The sequence below is a fragment of the Loxodonta africana genome, chromosome 2 (assembly GCF_030014295.1).
Source record: "Loxodonta africana isolate mLoxAfr1 chromosome 2, mLoxAfr1.hap2, whole genome shotgun sequence".
Lineage (NCBI taxonomy): Eukaryota > Metazoa > Chordata > Mammalia > Proboscidea > Elephantidae > Loxodonta > Loxodonta africana.
This window is the reverse complement of record NC_087343.1, coordinates 172,383,482-172,404,834: the sequence shown is the minus strand read 5'-3', so window position 1 is coordinate 172,404,834 and position 21,353 is coordinate 172,383,482. Positions and strand designations below refer to the sequence as shown.

The 21,353-nt window shown below is 39.4% G+C and overlaps 1 protein-coding gene across 1 annotated transcript in view; it reads right to left on the bottom strand.

Annotated features, from left to right (window-relative positions):
* The window catches only part of SGCD (sarcoglycan delta), a 500,195-nt gene that overhangs the window by 125,169 nt on the left and 353,673 nt on the right, over positions 1-21,353 (bottom strand). The window contains exon 6 of the mRNA XM_003404624.4: positions 5,853-5,925. Within this exon, the coding sequence (XP_003404672.1) occupies positions 5,853-5,925 (73 nt within the window). The remainder of the gene's footprint in view (positions 1-5,852; positions 5,926-21,353) is intronic.

Here is a 21,353-nt window from a genome sequence, read left to right as displayed (position 1 = left end):
CCAAAGTATGACTTTGAGTATATCCCACCTGAATTTAGAGACCCTCTCATGAATAGATTTGAGGCATTGAACACTAACGACCAAAGATCAGAGTCATGGGATGATATCAAGGAGATCATACATGAAGAAAGCAAAAGGTCATTAAAAAGATGAGAAAGAAGGAAAAAACCAAAATAGATGTCAGAAGAAAATGTGAAACTTGCTCTTGAATGTAGATAGTACAGATAATGATTAAAAAAAAAAGAGAGAGAGAGAGAGAAGAATGATAGCTTGTTGGAAACCAGAAGGAAGTGAAAGAAATGAGAGGGAGATAAAGGACATGTATATGGCCTACTGGTCTTGAAAATTTTGGTGATGTAGTGGTTAAGAGCTACGGCTGCTAACCAAAAGGTCAGCAGTTCAAATCCACCAGGTGCTCCTTGGAAACTCTATGGGGCAGTTCTACTCTGTCCTTTAGGGTCGTTATGCGTCGGAATTAGCTTGACAGCAATGGGTTTGGTTTTTGGGGTCTTGAAAAAAAACAAAAAACAAATCCTTTGCCATTGAGTCAATTCCAACTCATAGTGACACTATAGGACAGAGTAGAACTGCCCCCACAGGGTCTCCCTGGAGCAGCTGGTGGATTTGAACTGCTGACTTTTTGGTTAGCAACCAAACACTTATCCACTGTGCTACCAAGGCTCCTCATAAGAGCAAAATAGACCAGTCTTGGGATTTCCAAGGTACACAACCTTAAAATGAAGTTGGCCTCATTATGCCCTGGTCTGTGGCTTTCAGACCTTTGTGTTTTCTAGTTCAACACTACAGAACATATGATGAAGTGAGATTTAATCCAATCACTTGCATTTTTGGCAAAATGGGAAAACAGAGGCAACAAAATGACATATTATATGGTTAAATGTATTCAATTAATGGGACTGTGTTTTATTTTAAAGTATGTCTGCTCTGTTAGTTGAGGTATCCTTTCTTTTACACAAAATGTAGTTAATTGTAGATGGAAGTACAGTAGTTTTTTCGTACCCTTAATTGAAAAAATATTATTGATCACCATGATTTAATGGAAATTTTTTTTACTGGTCAATGGTATTTAAAACTCAAGAAGTGCCTTGGGCCCCAGTTAAAGAGAGCTCCCCATCCCCCTCCATAGATAAAGTTTAGGAACTAATATTCACTAAGTTTTTTATGTCCCAGGCACTGGGGCTGGAATTGCTTAAGAGACTTGCCCAAGTTCACAAAGCAGATAAGCACTGAGGTCCAGATTCAAACCCGGCACAGACAGAACACCTTTAAATACATGTCCTTGACTAGCAGGGGCATCGCTTCATGATCCTTTGATTTTGTAAGGCCCTTTTATTTATTTATTTATTTATTTTAGGTGACCATGATGGGCTACTTCCATTCTGCTAGAATTTGGTTTACTAGATATATTTTTTCATTTCTCATTATATTACCAAATAATTCTGAATCCTATATATGAAAAACAAATAAACAAAAACTGAGTCATAATTACACAGTGAGTGTAAGTGTGTGTGTGGTAGGGTGAAGTGGAAAAGCTACAAAGAATTACAGAGCATGGCAGGAAAATGTTCAAAGGGGAGAAGATTTAAGGATTTTTCTCACAATGGAATTGTCTCATATATCACGTCCACATAGCTAAGAAGCACAATACAGTTTTTTCTCTCTCTTTCTCTCTATGTATATACATACACATGGAAACCCTGGTGGCGTAGTGGGTTAAGATCTATGGCTGCCAAACAAAAGGTCTGCAGTTCGAATCCACCAGGTGCTCCTTGGAAACCCTATGGGACAATTCTGCTTTGTCATATATGGTCACTATGAGTTGGACTCACATTTACGGCAGTGGCTTATACACACACACAGAAATAGGCACAAATTTATATATGCACACACGTACGTGTGTTTGTGTGTGGATATATAAATAAAAAAAAAATAAGTGTCTAATAAACACTTGTTAAACAATTCCTGCTCTGTGAGTTGGATAATCAGGTCGCTACCTTTATCATAGAGTTACCTGGTGGAAACCCCACGTTCTTACTCAGCGTGACTCATATTGGGCAATAAATGAGAGACCGAGGTGAGAAAACAAAAAAAAGACACCTTTATTTCATTGTACAAGAAAGTGGAGTCAGTCGGTACTTACTGCTGCCAAGACTGCTTATCATGGACAGGCAGGCAGGTTACTTTTAAAGGAGTTTACAAGTAGGAAGTTCATACACTTTATGTCAGCGACATTCTTAATCACACTACGCAGGCACAGTGGGGTTTACATGTAACCTCCAAGAAAAAGCAGAATTCAAACGCAAAGTTGAGGTGGCCAGAGCCCAGCAAAGGGGAGGAAGCCAGGTAAAGAATACAGCATTGTGGGGGTTCTGTCTCACCAAGAGCCCTGGTGGTGCAGTGATTAAACACTCAGCTGCCAACCGAAAGTTGGCAGTTTGAAGCCAGTAGCCGCTCTGTGGGAAAAAGATGTGTCAGTCTGCTTCTGTAAAGGTTACAGCCTTGGAAATCCTATGGGACAGTTCTACTCCGTCCTTTAGGGTCGGTATGAGTTAGAATCAACTCGACAGCAATGGGTATCTTTATCATTTACCACCTATTTGTCAGTATGTCATACTGTGGTGGCTTGTGTGTTGCTACAATGCTGGAAGCGATGCCACTGGTGTTTCAAATACCAGCAGGGTCACACATGGTGGACAGGTTTCAGTGGAGCTTCCAGATTAAGACACACAAGGAAGAAAGGGCTAGAAATCTACTTCTGAAAATCAGCCAATGAAAACTTTATGGATCACAATAGAGTACTGTCCAGTATACACATGTCTTCAAGAAAGACCAAGTGCTAGAAAAGAACATGTTTGGTAAAATACAGTGCTAAAGAAAATGAGGAAACTTTGGACTGACACAATGGCCATGACAATGGACTCAAACATACCATAGATCATCACGATGGCAGGAACAGGCAACACTTTGTTCTGTTATGCATGAGGTAGCCATGAGCCAGACCCGACTCCATGGCAACTAACAGCAACAGCAACAACAACAGTCTTCGTCATAACTGTAAGGCGAGAGCACATCAGCACTTCAACTGAGTGAGGCTGTGGAGGATTTTTCGTAAAGATTTTTGGCTTCTTGCTCTTTGGTAGTTGGTGATATTTAAGCGAACTGACTTAGCCACATACATATAGCAGCCTATATAACCTTCCCTTTTTTTCACATTAGCCATGGCATATGTCTGGGAAATCAGGTTTCACAGTCTGTTTCCTGTTGTTGGAGGAGCAGGGTTGTACAAGAAAACTTTACAGTTGAAAGCAATCTTTATCGCAAGGTAGGCATTCAAGGGCAGCCTCTGTTCTTACGGAAAATACAGATGCAAAACTGAACGGCCTATTTCCTGTCACAGATCATGAACAGGCTGAGATCAGGGATTTTTCCATTTGTCTTTATATAGACTCCAGGAAGAAAAGGGAGGAAAAAATAATAGAGAACACTTAATATATTCACATTACAAGATTGCGAATTTATTAAAATCCAATTTCTATTCAAAGTTAGTTTTTCTCTTTTCAAGGGGGTTGTACAGTGCCTTGTGTACTTTTAAGTATAGTCTTGAACCTAAACAGCGTGTTGTTATTTCAGAACTACCCTGGAGGGGTAAAGTCAATAAACACTGCCCAAGATGGATGTTTGGCAGGGACCTTTGTAAGACTCCATATTTGTCTGCAGAGATGCAGCTCTCTTTTGTGATTTTGAGCTCAAGCCTGGATTATTTACAAACATCTTAAGCAAGAGGACAAATATAGTAACTACGGTAACTCTGAAAGAAAAGCAGTGAACCAAAACCGTGATAGACAAGAAGCTAACCACTTCTTTAGCTGAGCTCTTTCAAGAGGAAATGCCTCGACTTGGTTCTCATTAAAAAATAAACTAAAGACAACAAATGACGAAGACTAGAGGCCAAAGTTATCCTAAGGTAAAAGCTCTCTAAAATAGATACAATTTTCTCACCTTTGATTGTTTGCATAAGGGAATATTTTAATTTTGCTCATTTATTTGGAACAAACGGTTTGCACTCAACTACTAACTTAAAGGTTGGTGGGTCGAACCCCCCCCCAGTGGCACTGTGGAATAAAGGCCTGGCTATCTGATTCCATAAAGATTACAGCAAGAAAACCCTATAGAGTAGTTCTACTCTGTAACACATGGGGTCTCCAGGAGTCAGAATTGACTCAATGGCAATAGTTCTTTTTTTGGGAAAGTCAGTCTACATATATAACTCAAGTTTTTTCCCACTAAAAAGGAGACCAAAATCTGTACATAGAACATGCAAAAGAAAAAAAAAAAATCCACATTTAAAACATTCTACTTTTACTGCTGCAGGAATTTTAAAGATCCATCACTTCACGTCTCAACAAATAGTTTTTTTGTTAAACTTTTTTGCATATGTGCATATACCAAAAAAAAAAGAAAAACCGAAACCCACTGCCCTGCCGTCGGGTCGATTCCGACTCATAGCGACCCTATATATATATTTAATCTATAAAACATTTAGGGGACTATATTCCATATTCGATTCCTGGCCAATGCTACCAGCCGCCTATCAGTGAAGGCTTGCATGTTGCTATAATGCCGAACAGGTTTCGGTGGAGCTTCCAGACTAAGATGGACCAGGAAGAAAGGCCTGGTGATCTACTTCTAAAAATTAGCCAGTAGAAACCCTGTGGATCGCAATAGTGTGATACTGTCATACATGGGGTTGCCATGAGTCCAGGGAGCAGCTCCATGGCAGCTAACAAAAACAACAATCCTTTGAAACAAATCTTATGTAAAGTATAATATTATGGCACTAAAAGTTAATTTCTTAGTTTTGGTAAATACACCACTGACATGTTAACATTAGAGAAAGCTGGGTGAAGGGTACACAGGAACAATCTATGTGAATTTTGCAACTCTTCTGTTCATCTAAAATTTACAGACAGCAGGGCGCCAGGATTAGCTTGTGTAGTGGGTTTAGGGCACACAGTGGGTTTACAGTAGGTGCCTGACTTGGAGTACAATGCTCTTTCTCCTCCCTTGTGCTAACTTCCACAAGCAGAGCACTTCACTTCACCCAACAGCTCACTCATCTCCACCTGCTGGTACAAGTCCCAGGACCTCCCTTGGCTACTCCAATTTCCTAAGGCTGGAAGACACAGCAGCGCTAACGTGGCCAAGTAAAACCGATCCACTTCTAAAACCGGAGGCCAGAAGGCTTTAGTCATCACGTTTATGACGCACTTACTCAATATTCAAGATCAATACCCGTCGACAGTACGGAGAAGCATGTGGCACCATTAAGTGACAAATCTGAGGCATTCATGGAGGCACTGGTCTGGGTTAATCTATCAGTCACACTTGATTCTCTTTCACTCGGTCAGAGACTCTCCCACAAAGTGCAAGCAATTTAAAAAAAAAAAAAATTCCAAAAGGATGAAGGGACCAAACGATCATATTTAAGATCTAACTCTGTCCACAGAAGGTAGATCTAGCACTATGTCACTCCTGTTTCCACTGGTTAGGTTTTCAATACCACAAGATACTAAAGGAAACAACCACTGCAAATCAATGAGTTCTTTATCTCACAGTTACAAGACTGTCCTTCTCTTCTCCAGACTCTCAATCTTCTTACATTGTCAGAGGAAATTTTCTCTTGGAGTAGCTTATTTTTACCCCCACACCTCTCCCAGGCTATGTATTCATATTGTAACACTTTTAGGCTGTATATTCAAAATGAAGCATCAGCCAGTTGCACACAGAAAGGAAAAGCCACCAATTAAAACGAACAAAAGTCAAAAGTTTACCTTAGTTCCTTGAAGGGCTCCGCCCTGACATTAGGTGTTTCTATAGATTTAGGGAACACTGTGCCCTCCGCACCTGTAAGAACAAAGAAAAAAGCAAACACAAGTTGGAGATGTTGGACATGTCACCTGAGGGCACAATCAGCACACTGATTGGAGCTAAATGTAGTGTATCTCTTTCACAACCCAGTTCACACATATTTGGCCACTGGCTTTAGGGTTTCCTGACAGAAAAGCATTGAATCAATTCATGCAAATGGCCTTTGAAGAAACAAGGAACTTCTTTTGAAAGCGTTCTTGCTGAGATCAGAGTGAGGCCACCAGGTGAATTCATTATAGATTCAAAAAAAAAAAAGAAATGGTGCCGAGAAATGGCATGGTCTGACTCTTATCTCCCATAAACTATTAACAGTCACCCAACTGGAAATGTTTTGAAAAACCGCTGCCAAAGCCCTCTCAATGCCACGCAGGGCACAAATCATGGAACATCTATGAAATCTAAATACGGGTTTAGATGGTAGAGAACAATGCAAGGTATTTACCTAAGGACAATTAAGCAAAAGTTTTCCAGTAAATGAAGTGCAACACTCTTATCTTAAACCAAACAGAACATTGTCAGAAATCATCTGAAGTTCAGTGCTCTTACACTTTCAGTATTAGCATTGATCCCTTGGCCCAATCTAGACACTGAGCTCTTGACTTTGCTATAAGCTTTTATCTTTACAATTTGTCAACACCAGCTGAAGCTTTCCAGCCATAAAAACTGTTATTATCTGATTTGTCCGTTCTGAAGTGTTTCCAAATCTTTTAAGCCTCAGTTTATCACACACAATTACACAGGATGTTAGTTTTTCAGTTAAACTTAGCCGAAGCAGAATCCTGTACTTTAAAGGAGAGGTGTTTATACATTTGGTATACCTCCTTCATGCTGTGAGGAGGATGATATGTTGCATCCATGTGTGAATTTCCAGAATCCTCTTGCATAGTTATGAGGTCTAGAAATTCCCTGCTGATGACACATATTCATAATCTCGATTTATCCTTGCATAGTGATGATTCCAGGAAAACGAATCGATTACTTTCACAGCAAACTATAGAAACATTTCATCTTTTTGATATGAGTAACAGACTACTGCAAGAGCCCTGGTGGCACAGTGGTTAAGAGGTCAGCTGCCAATCAAAAGGTCAGTAGTTCAAATCTACCAGCCACTCCTTGGACACCCTATGGGGCAGTTCTACTCTGTCCTTCAGGGTTGCTATGAATCGGAACTGACTCACTGGCAAAGGGTTAACAGGCTACTGCAAGTAAAATCATAAATAATGCCTCATCTTAACATTACACAGTGAAACCTGTGAGAGCCCGAACTAGGTGTGACTGCCTTGTTTTTCCGGGTCTCACAAGTCGCCTGCCTTTGACAGGGTGCAGTCTCACCACTTTTTTATTGCTCTCTATTAGGGGAAAATATTTGAGTTTTCCTTCTCTGACAGATTTCCGCCTTACATAGGTTCTGGTTTTCATAGATTTTGCTTATACGGTCATTTAAGGAATGTCTTGATGAACAGTACCAACCAAAAAAACCCAAACCTATTGCCGTGGAGTTGATTTTGACTCACAGCGACCCTACAGGACAGAGTAGAATTGCCCCATAGGGTTTCCAAGGAGCACCTGGTGGATTGAAACTGCCAACGTTTTTGTTAGCAGCCAAACTCTTAACCACTACACCATCAGGGCTTCCTGATGAACACTAGTAACTATGATCCTAAAGCTAACATTCTGAGAGACCCCACATGTTAGACACCATCATACAAACTTCACACGTATTAGCTCATTTATTCGCAACAACCCCTACAAAACTGACAGATACAATAGGCACAGAAAGATTAAGCATGGGGTCATTTAAGATCTTTCTTGGTCCATAGGCACTCTTACTTTTTAACACTACAAAACACATCATTTCAAACATATCAAAATCTACCCACCAATCTAACCAGTTGCTGTAGCCAGTTCTGACTCATGGAGGCCTTATGTGTATCAGAATAGAACTGTGCTCCATAGGGTTTTAATGGATGACTTTTCTAAGAAAGCCAGGGCTTTCTTCCAAATGTAAAAAAAAAACCAAACCCATCGCTGTCAAGTCGATTTTGATTCCTAGTGACCCTATAGGACAGAGTAGAACAGCCCCATAAGGTTTCCAAGGCTGTAATTTTTATGGAAGCAGGCTGCCATAAAGGCCTGGCGGTCTGCATCCCAAAGGTCACACAGCTTTAAAAATCCTATGGAGCAGTTCTACTCTGCACACATGGGGTCGCTCTGAGTTGGAATCGACCTGACAGCAACTTTTTTTCTTTTTTTAACCAGTACCCAGGACATAGACACTGTGGGGGCTACCTAGTGGACGAACTAGCCTTGCTGACATCACATGGCAGTGAGTAATGTATCAGGATGTGGCCCCAGGCTGTCTGAGATCCAAGAGCAAGCCCTTACCCACCTCTCTGTGCCACCTTGAGCCTGTCATTGAAAAACTCTCATCTGTTACTACTGTTATTAGAAGAGACTTCCCTCTGAAATTCTTAGAGCTGCTTAGTCCTTAGCCAATTGAACTCTACTTTTAAAAATATGATTAAAAGGAACAATTATATATCTCAGTAGGGGAAGGACAGTTATTTTTTTTACATTGTCCACACTCTTTAATCCTAGCTTGACTTGCCCCTTTCTTCTACCAAGATTTCCATGAAAACTGCAATAGAAATAATCACTGCCTCTTTTCAATAGCATAGCCAATAATTGTCTAATTTACCCATTTGACAATTAGTGCACCTGTGGACAACCTTTATAATCTGATCTGTATGGTAACACTATGTAGTGTAGTTTGTCACCTATTTGTTATAACCACTCCTACTATCAATTTATAAGGCTTTTGAAAGCAAAGAACACATATTTCACAACTTTTTGACTTTGGAAAATACTTGCACATAGTAGGACATTTGTTAAATTTTTTTAGGTGAATTATCCAAAAATGAGGAATAACATTTTCTCCTGTAAAATGAGCCTTGAAATCCTAGACTATCGTCTTTATGCAATCCAAATTTTGTGCTCAGCCTGTTTCTCCATTTGTCAGATATAATGATGAAAAGTAACCTAACCCTTTACTTCCTGTGTCTGGTGGTAGGAGGCTGCAGAAGGAATTTCTCTCCTGCAGCTGCAGGCTCTCCACTCTGCCATTCTTCTACGTCACTTCCAGGAAGTTCCAGGGTTGCAATGAAGTCATCCAGCATGGAAGAGGCACTCACTAAATGTCTATGTAAAGAATGTGGTCTCCTTTGAACACGTGAGCTCAGGTCCTCAGACTTCTGCTATCAGCATACTATTTTGCTGTCCTCTGTGCTCTGCATGCCTCAAAGACTGGGAGTATGTCTTGTTCTCTATCAAATTCCCATTGCCTATTACGGTGCCTGCCACAGATTTGTTGTTGTTAGTTGCTGTCTACTTGGCCCTGGTTCATGGCAAACCTGTGCTCAACAGAACAAAACACTACCTGGTCCTATGCCATCCTCAAGATCAGTTGCAGATTTGACTGTTCTAATCCATAGGGTTTTCACTGACTGATTTTCCGAAGTAGATTTACAGGCCTTGCTTCCTGGTCCATCTTAGTCTGGAAACTCCACTGCAACCTGTTCAGCATCATAGCAACACGTAAGCATCCACTGACAGATAGGCGGTGGCTGTGTATGAAGTGCCTTGGTGGGGAATCGAACCCAGGTCTCCTGCATGGAAGGTAAGAATTCTACCACTGAGCCACCAATACCTCACTAACAGAGTAGGGAGTCAATATTTGTAAACTGATTATAACACACATTTAGCACTAACACACACCATCTGAGATTTTTATTTACCTTGCAAACATTTATCCCACCAGCTCTTCAACTAGATTTTAAGCTCTCTGTGACCTGAGATGATGTCATATGTAGAATATAACTAGTCTCCACCTTAAATTCATAAGTCTTCTACCTGACTCATTTCCAACTGGTACTGCTGTTTTGATGGCAATACTAATTTATTGTTATAAAACTCCTCACACGTTGCATGAGATTTTTAATGGATGTTCAAAATTACAATCCAAAAATTCATTTTTTATTCTATCTATAAAATAAGAGCTATGCTAATAAAAAGAATGCTATTTGGGCTCAAGATAAACAAATCCTTAAAGTAAAATAAGACCAAAAGGCATGTGGTCTCTTCCCCAGACCAAAGGAACCTGCCAATTCTATAGACAAGAAGATTGGGGCTAAATGAAGGTGGTACACAGGGTCAGGTGGCCAATGATTGGGAGCTGAGATTCACATCCACGCACTGCATTCTGGAGCCCACTGTCAGCCATTGTGCCCTACTGCCTCGTTTTCTCAATGCCAGGTCAACATGGCTCCCTAAGAAACAAAACCAAAGCAGTTGCTATAAAGTTGATTCAGACTCATGGCAGCTCCATGTGTGCACAGTAGAACTGTGCTACATAGGATTTTCAAAACCATGAACTTTTAGAAGCAGATTGCTAGGCTTTTCTTCCAAGGCACCTCTGGGTAGGTTTGAACCACCAACCTTTAGCTGCATGCTTAAAAATTTGTGCCACCCAGAGACTCTAATCCCTGCTAAATAGCACCTGCTAACCGTAAAGCAAGCAGAAACCAGAGAGGTTGGGCTCTGACAGCTGGAAGAGGTGGGTGGATTGACAGGCTCTGGATATGGGATGGAAGTGAAGTGGAAGATACTCATATTACCCCACCTCCCACCTTCCAGCCAGATACTCTTTAATCTTGTTTCTGCTGGACTTTGACCACCAGGGCCCATGTGTCACATACTGGAAGACAGACTCATGGATATGACCTCCCAGGGGAAGGTATCAAAGCTCCTCACCAGCTGAGTGACCTTGGACAAGAAACTCGATCTCTCTGATGTTGTTTCCTTCTCTGTAAAGAAGGGGCATTGATAGTAGCTACACCTCCTAGGGTTCTTGGGAGAGTGAATGAGATCTCTGGCACAGAACAATGAATAAATGATTGATAGTTACTACAATAACACTACTAATATAAAGTGTTTATGAACCCTATTCTTTCCTCCTCTTTTCCAGATCCTCTGTGACTCATTAAAAATAACATTTTTAAAGCACTTACTATAAGATCAAACCTGGGAATACTTTAGTTTTTAATTTGATCTTCAGAACACCTTGATGAGATAGGGACTACTATTACCTATTTGATGAATGCGGAATCTGAAGTTCAGAGATGTTAAGCAACTTTCCCATGGCCACACGGCTAAGAGGGAGTGCTGGGATTTGAACTCTTATCTTTCAGTTGAGGAGCAAATATCCTTGACAACTGCTCTAGACCATCTCCCTCACTAACTAAAGTCATTCTCTTCTTGAGCATCTTTTTATGAAATGTGAACAAACATCAATGTTTATGCCCTCAACACTTGCTAAATTCTCAATCACTCCTTTCCTAAAACGATTCACATGGACAATGAAATTAGATGATAACACTTTTCAAAAAGTCTGTTTCTTTCCAAGCCTTATCATGGGTCTGATTTTCACACCATTTTTCACGTTCCCAGAAGCTTCAGAGTGGACAACCATCCTTCAGGATGAATTCCTCCATCCCTTCCTTTCTCCATTCTTGAGTAATAAATTATTCTCAATTTTATTATTTCAAAAAGGTTTCTATTAAAGCCATACTGACTGATTCCCTCTTTTGACACGATATAATTTACTAGCAATAAATGTTCATAAACACTTTGAGTGAAAAATCCATAAAGCCATTTCAGCTTTATTTTAAGTTCCATTTAATGTCCCTAAAAAATGATTTCATCAATGTGTTTCCATTAGCTGGTTCTGTGCCCAATAACTTAATTCTACCCAATCAATCAGGAACTTATAAAGCATGTGACAGGATCTATCTGAAGTGTTTTGAATCACCATAAAGATCAGCTCAATGGCTCTTTTTCTTACTAGCACAGGTAGGGGGTAAACTTGTCAAAAAATCTCAAATGCACTCAGTTGCCATAGTAACAAAAAGTCAGCTTCTCCTGCCTGGAAGATGCCCTCAAGAACGGAGCTCAGTTTGGTCATTCTTTCCCCTCAAAGTGTCCTGAATGTCAAGAGACCAGAAGCCCAGTCCTATGTCTGTGACCTTAGGCAAATCAGACAACCTCTCTGACCATCAATTGCCACTACTGTAAAATGAGAGATGGGATGAGAAATATCATAGCTAAGTTTCTCCCCACCAAATCTAAAATGTCATGAGGTTACACCTAATCTAAGCAGATAATTGTCTTCAGCTACCTCCTTTCCCTACCAGAAAAACAAAGCAACCTGGAATAGCAAATGAAATTGCTAAAAATCCTCTCAGTGTTTACATAAGAAACAAATACATGCAAACAGATGTTTGTCCAATTCCAACTGTATTTAATTGGTAGAAATAATCATCGGAAAATAAATCTTGGGAGAAATAAAATGGCAGAGAGCAAAATTTATTAGCAGACGGCAAAATTTACTGCAGACGAAACTAACTAAAAAACAAAAAAAATTGTAACTCTTTAAAAACCTCCTAAAATTGACTTGGGAAAATTAGATTTTGTAAAAAATAAAAAACACCTAAGTGCCTAAAACAGTACATGTAAAAACTAGTCATGGACTAAATGCTGAAAGAAAATTTTAGATCTGCCAAGTTTGATACAGGAAAATAGGACTTGCGAGAAATCCTGGACACAAAAGAGAATTACTACAATAGAAGCTATTATCATTAAAATTTGATATAGAAAAACATTTGATGAATCAAATCTTTATTGTACATAGGAAAGAACTGATCTTAAGGACAACAATTAAAAAAAATTTTTTTAAGAAGATAGACGATGGTATTATTTAGAACACCAACTACATAATTAAACTAAGTTAATATTTGCTCTGGCATATGTTTTCTTGATGAACATTCATTAATATCGTATAATTATGATTAAGGCTATTTTACTAAAAAAATCACGGACTCAAAATCATCTTTGAATTTAAACTGCAGGGTCAAAGTATTCAACAGATTCACTGTGAAGCATCTCATAACATGGATGAATCTGGAGGCATTATGCTGAGTGAAATAAGTTAATCAGAAATGGACAAATATTGTATGAGACCACTACTATAAAACTCATGTAAAGGTTTACACACTAAACGAAACAATCTTTGATGGTTACTAGGGTGGGGAGGGATAGAGATGAAAAAACACTAAATAGACAATAGATAAGCGGTAACTTTGGTGAAGGGTAAGACAGCACACAATGCTAGGGAACTCAGCACAACTTGTACAAGGGAAGGTCATGGAAGCTCCATAGACACATCCAAATTCCCTGAGGGACCAAATTGCAGGCTGAGGACTGTGGGGACTATGTTCTTGGGGAACATCTAGTTAATTGGCAACATAGTTTTTAAAGAAAATGTTCTACATTCTCCTGTGGTGAGCAGCGTCTGGGGTCTTAAAAGCCTGTGAGCGGCCATCTAGAATACTCTACTAGTCTCAACCATGTGGGAGCAAGGAAGAATGAAGGAAACTAAAGACGTAAGGGAAAGATTAGTCCAAAGGACTAATGGATCACATCTACCACAGCCTCTACCAGACTGAGTTCAATAAAACTAGCTGGTGCCTGGCTATCACCACTGACTGCTCTGACAGAGGGCTCTGGACAGAGTTGGAGAAAAATGTAGAACAAAATTCTAATCCAAAAAGAATGACCAGGCTTGCTGGCCTGACAGAGACCGGAGAAACCCTGAGAGTATGGCCCCCAGACACCCTTTCAGCTCAGTAATGAAGTCACTCCTGAGGTTCACCCTTCAGCCAAAGATTGGACAGGCCAATAAAACAAAATGAGACTAAAGGGGCACACCAGCTGTGGAGCAAGGACTACAAGGCAGGAGGGGATAGAGAAGCTGGTAATAGGGAACCGAAGATCAAGAAGGGAGAGTGTTGACATGTTGTGGGGTGGTTAACCAATGTCATAAAACAATATATGTACTAACTGTTGAATGAGAAACTAGTTTGTTCTGTAAACCTTCATCTGAAGTACAATAAAAATAATTTTTAAAAATATTCAGCAGATTCAAAAGCAGGGTTAAAATATCTGATGACTATTGTTTAAAGTCAACATTGTAAGTTTCAAATTCACAATGCTCATGGAGATATAACCTAAATGGCAATTATTTTTTACCATATTTTACTTGATAAGGGTATATTTTTGTACCAGTATTAGATTATGAAATGGCATAAGGAAGTCAATCCAAAAAATAGTGATAAGAAAATAGGAGTGGTTTAATCTCCTGAAACATCAGAGAACTGGGAAACCAAGACCTAATTTTTAGTTCTGATTTTGCATAAACTCAGTAAAAAAAAAAAAAAAAAATTTTTTTTTTTTTTTTTTTCCAGTATGTGGCCTTGGACAATTTCCTCTCTCATCTTATTTCCCCATCTGTTATACTAAGTGGAAATGGGGTAGTTTAAATGATCTGCAAGGTTCCTTCCAGCTCTGCTATTTTACAATCCTGTAGATACCTGTTTATATGAATCCTATGGACTAGGAGATGAGCATAATCCTATGGACAAGGAGATGAGCATGGTAGGCTGAATAAACCTAAAGCTGAATTCATTTAACAAATAATCTATTGAGCAGGATGCTCTAGAGGTGAGCCAAAGAAATGAGTTTATAGTAGAATAGAGTGTAGTGTATTCCACTAGTAATCAAATAGTAATCAAAGGGTCACACAAATAAAAATATACAGTGACAAATGGTGATAAACACTCTAACAGGAAATCAAGCATTTCTTTGAAAGCATCCAATTTGGGGCTATAACCTGGTCTGGCAGGCAGTTTCCCTGAAGAAGTGAAGTTTTGCTAATATTTGAACAATGATTAGGGTTCAACTAGTCAAGAGGTGGATACGGCAGTAGAAAAGATTATGCAAAGATTTCAGGGTTGGGAAGTGCAAGTTAATCAAGAGAGGCTAGTGTGGCCAGACCATGTTTAGCAAGGGGCGAGTGACATGCTCTAAGACTTGAGAGGGAGGTCAGCCCTGGTAATACAGAACCTCGGCGCCACGGTGAAGGGCTTATGCCTAGGATCTGACTGATCAAATTGGCATTTTTCATAGATTACTGTGGCTGCATTAAGGAAAAGAGGTTTCAGTAGAGCAAGAATAAGAGTTAAGGAGGAGAGCCCCGGGTAGAGGTGGTGGCAGGTTAGAGAACTGGCAGGGAGGATGGAAAAGAATAGATTGATTTAGGAGATACTTAAGAGGGATGGGGTAGATGAGAGGGAGACTGAAGGTGACCACAGGGCACAGAGGAAGAGCTGAAATAGATGGCCAAAGTCAAACGATGGATGTTCAGAGTCAGCTGTGCCCACAGACACCTTACACTTCTCAAACAAAATCCAGCTTTTTTTGATATATGATATTTTAATTAAATAGACATTGCCTTTGCTTAATAAAGAAAGCTGCTCTGAATCCAACTATATTTTTCTTAAGAAGGAGCAAACAACATGAAGAAGAAAATTTAAGTTAAGTCTCCTGTGGTATCTATGAGCAATATTAAAAAAAAAACTATGAACAATCTAATAATTCCTTGAATAATAAATACTGTCTTCTGTGTAAGATGATTTCCTGGTTACTGTAAAGTTTTAGCTAAGGATACTTTTGTGTATCTCACATTGCTTAAAATCTTCCTGAATGTGACATTTGATTTTTGCCACCACAAGTCCAGGCTAGTGAACATGTTACACTTTGAAACTTAAATATTCTTTAGTGTTTGGAGCCCATTTTCCAAAAATCAATTAAAATTCTATGCAGCAGTGTACACAATGAAGGTGCAAGAGAGTGGATTGTGGGTTAACTGATCACAGGAAATTTCCCAGAAACAGTTGTTTTGTTTCTAGATATGGGCTTTTGACTTTCTCCAGAAGTAACATGCAGTGAAAAATCCTTTTTAAGGAGGTGAGTTGGGTTGTGTTTAATCGAGGATTTAAAATGAACTGGATAATCCATGAGGATGCACAGTTTCCACAAATTTTAGGATCAAGCACACTGTAGGGGGCTGTCAGCTTCTGAAAACCTTCCCAGACATGGGCAACAGACAGATGCCAGACAGTAGCTTTTAGTGAAAAACATCACTTGTAGAAATTCAATCCCATTGTGTCTCCCCAGGCTGCTGGTGGCATTTAATAAACTGCTAATGCAAAACATCTGTAATCATTACAAGTTGTTTCTAGGATACGTACCAAATATTTTCTTTTTAGGAATTAGGACAGATTTTCCTTACCTAAAAAGTACAGATAATTAATTCATTCAACAAATATTTATGGAGGCCCTACTCCATAAATGGTTTTGTGGGGAAAGCAAACTCAGGCTTTTCTGTCCTGCATAGTTAAGTCATTCTAAGTGCTGTAACATTCCTTGTCTATAAATATTTAATAAATACCTTTGATAAATGCAAAACACAGGAGTTGCTAGGTGGCAGAAACAGTTAACATGCTCAGCAGCTGATTGGAGGGTCAAATCTTTGAGTCTACCAAGAGGTACCTCAGAAGAAAGGCCTGGCAATCTATGTCTGAAAAATCAGTCATTGAAAACCTTATGGAACACAGCTCTCCTTTCACACGCATGCAGTCGCCGTGAGTTGAATTTGACTCAATGGCAACTGGTTATAGGCAAAGCACATTGCTGAGCAGTATTCAAGGAGAAGATTTGCTCTCTGCCCTCATGGGGTTTAATGATAGCTCAAGAGATAGAAACTAGAAAATAAATTTACATTGATTCTTTAATAGCAATTATTGTAAACTATGCATTTTCAATGCAGGTGATGAGAACCTCTCAAAGGGGCAAAAAAAAAACCAAAAACAACTCATTCTATTTCTGTATAAATGAGATGTGCACACAGTAGAAAAGCAGACACATAGTACGGCAGTCCCGCTTATCCACGAGTTTGCTTTCTGCAGCTTCTGTTACCCACGGTCAACTTTGGCTCGAAAATATTAGATGAGTACGTAGAATGATGAAATCTCACATCGTCCCTCTCCATCATTCACATAACTTTTATTACAGTATATTGTTATAATTGTTCTATTTTATTATTGTTGTAAATTTCTTACTGCACTTAATTTATAAATTAAACTTTACCATAAGTATGTATGTATAGGACAAAACAGCATATATAGGGTTCGAGACTATCCGTGCTTTCCGGCATCCACCGGGAGAAGGGGGGTCTTAGAATGTACCCTCTGCAGATGAGAGGGACTACTGTGCATCTGTGGTATTAAAACTTAATGGGAGGGAAGCAATTAGGAAAAATGTATCTAAAAAGCTTCCCTAGAAGGGCAATACTGAAAAAAAGGTTGAGAAACACTGATGTGAATGCTATGAATTGGTATAGGGAGCTGATGGAGCTTGCCCTAGCATGGGAGGATCTGAGAAGGCTTCTCTGGGGAAGTGATATTAAGTTGAGATCTGAGGGAGGATGTGGAGTTTGGCAGGCAAAGAGGTGAAGAGGGGTGGGGAGAGCACTTCAGGAAGCAGCATATCTGTGAAGGCCTGAGACTAGAGGCAGTGTGCTGCTTTTAAGGAATTCAAGAAAATTAGGTTAGTTGGAGTGGAAAGAGCAAGAAAAAGGAAGACGTAAGATGAAATTGGTAAGGTAGTCAGGGTGAGATCATGTAGTAACATGTAAGCCGTGTTAAAGTTTGAGAATTTTATCCTAAGAGGAAACAGAAGCCACTGGAAGGCTTTAGAAGGAACAAAGGGACATGATCAGATGAGTGTTTTTAAAAGATAACTGTGTCAGATACTACGGATTGGCTACCCAAATGTTAATCACAGTCCTATTTTCATTTGCCTTTCTCTATCATAGGTGCTGGAAAGCCAAAATATTCAACTTTGCAGACTCCCTTGCAGCTATGGGTGGCTGTGTGACACATAGATTTAGCTAATGAGATGTAGGTGGAAGTACCTGGGGAGAGATTTTTCTTCCTGAATAAAAAAAACAAACCCTAAAAATAAGGCACTTTGCTCTTTATATTTCCCATTTCTTTTGGAATACAGATGAAATATGTGACTGTGAGAATAAAAACCACACACTGAAGATGAAATGGAATGAAGATTGGAGGAAATGGTCCCTTTAGGACATTGTTGATGTGCCGTACCAGCCCTGGACAGCCTACATCCAGAATTCCTATTATATCATAGAAATAACACCATGATTTGTTGAAGGTGTTTTTTGGATTGTCTGTTACTTCCAGCCAAGTACAACTTCAAATGGTTACAAGAATCTGACTATACTGTGTAGAATGGACTTCAGAGGGTCAACAGCAAAAGCAGGAATACCAGCTAGGTGGCTGTCTCATTGGGCTAGGTGAGAAATGATGGTGGCCTAGGTTAAAGAAGTAATGGTGGAAAATAGAAAGGGTAAATGTGAGAAAATCAAGGAGATAGAGTTGAAAAGACTTGGTGATGAATTTGATATGAGGAGTGAAGGAGTGATTGATTTTTTTTTTTTTTTTTTAATGGAGTGCCACAAGTTCAGTTTTGGATATGGTGAATTAGAGGTATCTGTGGAGCTTTCAGATTAAGGTGTTATGTAGGCAACGGGATGTACAGGTGTATTACTCAGGGTAGAGGTCTAAACTACTGGTATATAGACTTCAAAGTCTTTGGAATATAGACAATCACTGAAGCTAAGAGAATGAGTGACTTAATCCAAGGAATGATTAGAATGATATAAGAAGACCAAACAAAACAAAACAAAACAAAAATTGCCATCGAGTAGATTCCAACTAGTAGCAACCCTATAAGAAGACATCTGAGGTTAAAATTTTAAGGGACACCAACATTTAAAGTTTGGGTACAGGACAGGAGCCACCAAAGGAAACTGAAAAGAAATGGCCAGAAAGGTACAAGGAAAAGCAGGAATGGGATACCGCAGGAAGCCAAGAGAGAAAGTATTTCAGGATGGTGGGAATGGTTATCTGTGTTAAATGACACTGAAAGATAAGGAAAGGAATTAAAATGTCCATCGAATTTAGTAGCATGGAGGTCATTAATATCTAAGAACAATTCTCTGAAGAGCTGGCAGACTTGTGGGCAGAGGAATAAGTTAAGAGGTGGAGAAATGGAGATAACAAGGGTAGCCATTTTTTGACAAGAGTAATATAGCAAGCTATCTGGGCATTATATATTGAATAGTAGTTACTGAGAGCCCAGCTATGGTGAATAACCACACTTTTATAGGGACACTGGTCTCTTCTATGGTATAAGCTAGTAGGGGCACATGTGCTTAGCAGCCTTGATGGAGGCACCCACTATGTGGATGTTTGGGTTTATCCAGGCTAGAGGTTCTGATAGGTACACTGAAAGGAGACTGTATCAATTTCAAGGTTGTACAGGAAGACTGTGAAGGGGAACATGATATTGGGCAAGTTATTTAGCTTCTTCTAGCATCGGTTTCCTCATTTGTGGAGTGAGGATAATAATAGCACTTCTCTCAAAAAGCTATTGTGAGCATTACGGTATAGATGTATGTACGTGTATATGTATGTGTGCATGTATACACACACACATACATTATGTGCCCAGTAACACACACATCAAAATAATAAATGGTAGATATTACTATTATTTATCATAACAGAATAGATGATCATGACATTGATGATGAAGGTAAAAGATAAGCTCAGAAAGATAAATTAGGATACCATTAAGTAACTTGAACATTAACAACATAGAGGAATAAAATAAGCAGTGTGCTTTTTCCAATGCTCTAACAATCTAACTGAACCAGCTATACCATCAAAGTACACATTTTAAGCATTTGTATAGAATGTGAAACCTCAGGGCAACTTAAGATTCATGTATAGCAACATCCTGGCAAGATATGAGTAGACAAGTAGTTTAATTAAACAAACTCTTCTCTAGAAACCAATAGACCAGAACTCATGCTTGGTGTATCATTAAACCAAAACTGGAAAAAGTAAAAGGAACCATTCAAGCAGCAAGCAACCTCATTTCAGTTTCTTATAACTACATTATTTTTGATAGTAAATAAAACCACAGAGTAAAACAAATAATTTCAATCCATTGGTGGTGTATAACACTGATGGAACATTCTGGAACAAGGCAGCCCCTAAGTTAGAATAGTACATGAACAACAGAGCATCAGTAATTAACTGCGAAAGCTGTTTGATGTGAACAGGGAAGAGCAACGCAGGAGGACACTCCTAGGTTCTCAAAGATAATGCACTGTGTGTCCAGTAATTGAGATGAACGTGGCACTCTACCCACATGCCCCTCTAGATCTCTGTGGGACAGGTGGCCATTATCAGGCCACGAGTGCACCGGGGAGAGAGAGAATGAACACGAGCAATGCCAACAAGTTAAGAAGAGCAGCAGTTCTACCTGCACTTCCACTCAAAGAGTGTAAGACTTGGAGTGCGGGTAAGATGCGAGACTTGAATACACCGTTTCCTCAGTGGAGACCTCAGGTCTCCAGTGTCTCTCACAACATGAGAGCAATCAAGGCACGTATAGTCAATGGATGCCAGTGAGACCTAAGAAAACACATGTGCATGATTTTAAGGGTTTCCCTGTCATTGAAAAAGAAGTAGAATGAGTTGCTCCTGTGGCCAAGCAAGTGGGTGGCGATGCCTTCCTATGGAGAAGGAAACTGAAACATTAATTGGGGACCACGGAGAAACAGTGTCCAAAAAATAATTGGAGAAACTTATAAAATCATTTATGGAGGATGAAGATAATGATCACTTGAAAAGCAAGAACCAGTAAGTTGAAATCTTAATAAAAGTGCTGAAAGCTTCAAAGCATTAAAACCCTTGAATGATTTAATTTCTGAATACAATCTTGTTATGAAAGCTTCAAAATGGACACACTTTCCAGGTGACTGAAAGTGTAATTTTGATTAAATGAGTTTTACCTTATCTACTGACTTTATCTATAGTATAGCCAGCATGTCATCTACTTATCAAAACCCATTTTCCACTTTTCCCTTGGAAACAAAATCCCAGTATCGTTTATGAGGGTAAAGGACTCACCTAAATAATCACCTTCCCATATTCTCTTGAAGCTAGGGGTGGCCATACGATACAATTTCGTCTAATAAGATGAGGATAGAAGCCCACTGGGGAGGAACATTGGGGAAGCTTTTACTGTCCTAATAGAATGGTACAGGCATTGCTGGCCCCACTCTTCTTCCTTCTTTCTACTTGAACACCAACATGATAGCAAAAGCTATAAGAGCCATCCTTAGACCATGAGAAAAGACCAAGAACATTTTAGATATGTTCACCCTGATACCACTAAGCCACCAGCAGTTGTCTCCTATTGGACTTCTTATAGGAGAAAGATAAGTCCCTCTTTGTTATTTTTTGAATTACTTTATGAAAATTATGTTACTTGTCTCTGCTTAAGGTTCAATACCA